The sequence below is a fragment of the Myotis lucifugus genome, unplaced genomic scaffold, assembly GCF_000147115.1.
Source record: "Myotis lucifugus unplaced genomic scaffold, Myoluc2.0 scaffold_14, whole genome shotgun sequence".
In the NCBI taxonomy this organism is placed as follows: Eukaryota; Metazoa; Chordata; class Mammalia; order Chiroptera; family Vespertilionidae; genus Myotis; species Myotis lucifugus.
The window spans coordinates 11,065,559-11,070,558 of NW_005871062.1; the positions used below are offsets into that span (position 1 = coordinate 11,065,559).

Here is a 5,000-nt window from a genome sequence, read left to right on the forward strand (position 1 = left end):
AGCTGGTGTGGCTCAGTGGTTGAGCACTGACCTATGAACCAGGAGGTCATGGCTCAATTCCCAATCAGGGCTGATCAATGACTCTCATCATTGATGTTTTTAATTCTTTCCCTTTCCCTTCCTCTCTGAAATCAATAAAAATATACTTTAAAAAAACACAAAACCAACAACATCCTTAGTTTCCAGGGATAAACAACACCACATGACTAAACCTTACAGTCACTTTGATGATGATTCTTAAACTATATTGTTATAGGACCTTGTTATTAACATCATTTCAGATAATAATGCTCAGAATTAAACCAAACAAACAACCTTGAAATCGTTATACTTTCATATCAGGAAATTACATGTACTATAGATTAAAATGAAATACAATCCTAATATTGTAAACCCCCCCCCAACAACCCTCTCCTTAATTATTATCATTTATAATCCTTAGGTTTAAATGCCAACAATAAAGAATCATATTTCATTTATTATTCTAAACTTTAATGACACTTTAAATACCTGGTCTACTGAAGAAATATTTTAAAAAATCATCATCGAATTAAAATCCCACAATTTTTTTTTTAAAGGATGTTTCTGACAAGAATTAAAATGCAAAAATGTTTAAAATAGCAAACTGTGGCTTTTAGGAATTATGCAAAGTCAAGAAGCATGGAAATAGTGAGAGAGAGAGAGAAAGGCTGGGTCCATTTGGACTGCAAAAAAAAAAAAAGAGCTCATTTTTTTAGCTCTTTTATGTCATTCAGGATTTTAAGCATTTAAGAAAATGTAGCCCTAGCTGGTTTGGCTCAATGGATAGAGCGTCGGCCTGCGGACTGAAGGGTCCCAGGTTCGATTCTGACCAAGGGCACATGCCTGGGTTGCGGGCTCGACCCCCAGTAGGGGGCATGCAGGAGGCAGCCAATCAATGATTCTCTCTCATCATTGATGTTTCTATCTCCCTCTCCCTTCCTCTCTAAAATCAATAAAATATATTAAAAAAAAATAAAATGTAGCCTTGGACTCAAATAACTGTCTACCATGAAATTAGATGATTTATTGTTTTTTAGTGAACAGAGAAGCCAGAAAAGGCATGAGGGGCTAAAGGGGACAGTATGAACTAAGGCAGGAACACATAAGATCTATATAGAATGCAAATAATAGGTATTAATATAATTGAGGTATAGTTGCAGAAAGTAAAGCTGAAAAAGCAAGCAGAGGTCAGCCAATAGAAGGCCTAGAATAGAAGGAAGTGGGAAAACTTTGGATTTTACTCAGTAGTTTCCAATCAGAGGAGAGACATGATTATTACATTTGTTGGAAAATAACTGGTGGCAAAACGGGCTAGAGAAGCAAGACATTAGCGAAACACTAGATTATTGTTTCAGTTTAGGTAGGAACTGATAAGAACTTGAACAAAAGCAAGAATAGGAATGGAAAAGAATAGGAGAAACTTTGAGAACTGATAGGCTAGATTGATTCAATAAAAAAGAAAGGAAAATCTTAAGAAATTTTCTAGCTGTGAAATAATAGGAAATATATATATACTAGAGGCCCGATGCACGAAATTCAGCCCTTGCAGTCGCTGCTTCGTTCGGAAGGTTGTTCAGCTGTCTGGTCTAATTAGCATATTATGCTTTTATTATTATAGATGTGTGTGTATATTTGTCTCTGGCCCCATGTTTCTGATACAGAGCGTCTAAATTCCTTGGAATTTCCTGGGTGATAGGAGTGTCTTTCATTTTAATGAGGTGACTCTTGGTGGGTTCCTGGATGAGGGCTGGTCACCAGAAAGACGAAGCCATGATTAGAAGCTTGGAACTTTCAGGCCCACCCCCCATTCTCTGGAGAAGGGAGACAGGCTGGAAACTGAGTTAGTAATTGATCATGCCTATATGATCTCCAAAGTATGGGATTTGGAGAGTGTTCAGGTTGTTGACACATCCGTGTGTTGGGGGGTGGCACACCTCAACTGCACGAGGACAGAAGCTCCTCTGCTTGGGACCCTTCTGGACCTCATTCTATAGACCTCTTTATCTGGCTGTTCACCTGTATCCTTTGCAAAACCCCTTTACAATAAACCAGGAAACAAAAATAAATGTTTCCCTGAATGCAGTGAGCTGTTCAAACAAATTATCGAACCTGAGGTGGGGGAACCTGGATTTTTAGCTGGTAGATCAGAAATACTGGGGACAACCTGGAACTATATTGGCATTTGAAGCAGGGGCAGTCTAGTGGAACTGAACCCTTGACTTGTGGAATCTAACACTAACTCCAGGTAGATAATGTCCGAACAGAATTGAATTGTAAGACACCCAGACTGTGAAGAAGTAACTGGTGTGGGAAAAACGCACATTTCTGGTGTCAGAAGTATTTTGAGAGTAAGGGAGAAAAAGAGTTTTCCATTCACTAGCTCATTGGAAAACAAAAAGTAGGCTTGGGGAAGGACACTCAGGGAAAATATCAAATAAGCAGCTTGAAATTTGAGTCTGGAGCACAGGAGAGACGCTTTAATGGAGATACAGACTTGAAGTCATCAGTATTGGGCAGTAGATGAGATCATTCAGGAATAGAGTATAAACTGTGAAGACGGCAGGGGGAAGAGGCTCAAGGAAAACCCATATTTAAAGGTTGGGTAGAAAAAACAAGTGAATATGAATGAGACTGGGAGATGATAAGTAATGGCCTTTGAGAGTATAAGATCTCTAGAGTGGTATAGGTAGAATCAGATTTCCAGCATCAGAACCATTATGCATTTTGGTAGTAGAAGAAAGAAGAGCGAGCCATGAATTGAAAGGCTGAGGGAAGGCCTTTTTTTGGAAGCAGTGGTGGAGGGGGAATAGGAAGATACAGGCCAGAGTGTGTGGATGAAGACATGAGCACAGCCATTTTCTTTATAACAAATAAACAACTAGCTTCTGACTACAGAAAGAAAAAACCAGTTTGGGAGCATTTCTTATCTTTTAAAATATGCAAGAGAGAGTGATAAGGACTAGAGCAGAATTCTGACAAAGGTCAAGGGGGGAAAAATGAACAGCTCAAGCACAATAGCTACTTCTCCATGGGATGGTAAAAAGTTTTAAAAAATTATGAAATAGTTCAAGCATACATGAAATAATTTAATAGCAGAACTGCAGTATATTCATAATTGTCATGTACTTAGTTCCTCCTAGATTCATTTTTCTTTAGGATTTTTATGTTATTACCTGCCGGCTGAATGTATTCTGTACGTGCATCCAGTAATCTTCAACTGGATCGTAACAGTATATTGCCTTGGTCAGTCCACCAGCAACATATATCAAGTTGTTTAAGGATACAGCTGTTATACATCTCTTGGCAATTGGGATAGCTGCACGAAGTAGCCAAGAATTGGTTTCTGGATCATAAGATTGAACCTAATACATAGAAATATTTAATTAAAATTTCTCAACAAAAATGTAAATTTGCTTAATAAAAAGCCTATCAATATATAGAAACATGATTAAAAGTCAAATCTCATTAATTCACAGAATTAAGAGAGTTAGCTTGATAGTGAACTGTGAAATATGAAATTCTCAAATGTACATTTATTATTATCAAACAGAATAAAGTAACAAACAGAGATTGCTTCCAGGAGGAATGGCTACCAAGTTTGCTTATTTCCATGAAAGTGAATAGTTTAGATTTTTAAAAAATTGTATTATATAGCATAACTATGATTTAATCTGAATATAATTTCTTTACACTTTTAGGGATACCTTTCTTCAAAAGAACATAAGTAAATCTCAATTCAGTATACTCTGAATGATAACAAATTCTGAATTAATGAATTTTAAATATGTAACTTTTGACCACATTGTATAAAGTTAATTTAGAAAAAAAAATTGACAAAATTCAGTTAACTATTGCTAAACCAATTAGGTAATAAACAGCTGTTTCCAGAACAAACTTTGTATTTCCTGAGATGTCAGGGTGGCTAAGTTCTTTTGTCCAAGAGTTCCATGAAATGCAGCAACTTTGAACCATCCTCTATTTATATTACAGAGGTTTCCTTTTCTCATCTTTGTTCTAAAAAATACTTTTAAAGTACACAGAAAATGACCCAGTTGGAGGCAGCATAATTAGTTACTGTGTCTTATCCCATTTGCCGATTCATTTCCCAACTGTGTTTTGTGTGAATAATTTTTCAAACCTATTGACTACAGCAGTAAAAGGTTTAAAACAACTTATTTAGTACAAGATCTCAACATTGAGATTAGTCTCATTTCAAACAGATCAAATCATGCTTTTTACAGCAAATTGTCAGATATATTAGAATCTCTCTTTACTAACTTGAAATTCAGTATTTTCCCTCAAAAGTATAAAGTACCAAGTTTTAAAAGGCCTTTCACACTAAGGAACCCCGCTATCCCCTTGATAAACCTTCCATATTTCTCTTCTTATATATGTCGGTGGTAATTTCGGTAAGAGAACATGCCTTACCTTATCAGAACAAGTATTATCATCAGGTCCGCCACCAATCACAAACAGTTTGCCTACACAGCTAGTCACAGCAGGAGAACTCACTGCTTCCTTAAGGGGAGCAACTTCAGTCCATCGATTTGAAAAGGAATCATAACATTCTACGCTGCTAAGCCTGTTCTGTCCATCATAGCCTCCAACAACATATACCTATATATAAAATACATGGGAAAAAATCTTAATTAACAAAGCTTGAATCCTGAACTAGTTGGCTAAAGAATTAAGTGACCTCTCTCCTTTAAAGAGCACTTGATAACTATAATTGCAATATATTTAGCTCAGCTTCTGAAACTTTAAAAAATTTGCCACCACCAAGGAGTCTTTTTATTTTATTTTTTTTATTTTTATTTTTTTAAATATTTTTATTGAGTTTATTTATTTCAGAGAGGAAGGGAGAAGGAGAGAGAGAGAGAAACATCAATGATGAGAGAGAATCATTGATCGGCTGCCTCCTGCACACCCCACACTGGGGATTGAGCCTGTAACCCAGGCATATGCCCTGACCAGGAATC

The 5,000-nt window shown here is 36.5% G+C and overlaps 1 protein-coding gene across 4 annotated transcripts in view; it reads right to left on the minus strand.

Moving 5' to 3' along the window:
- KLHL24 (kelch like family member 24) overlaps positions 1-5,000 on the minus strand; it is a 31,741-nt gene that overhangs the window by 1,905 nt on the left and 24,836 nt on the right. For 3 of the 4 annotated variants that reach the window (XM_006084866.3, XM_023750637.1, XM_023750638.1), the window contains 2 exons: positions 4,450-4,638; positions 3,195-3,383 (listed from right to left, as the gene is read on the minus strand). In XM_006084866.3, the coding sequence (XP_006084928.1) occupies positions 3,195-3,383; positions 4,450-4,638 (378 nt within the window). The remainder of the gene's footprint in view (positions 1-3,194; positions 3,384-4,449; positions 4,639-5,000) is intronic. The other variant, XM_023750639.1, reaches the window with a different exon arrangement.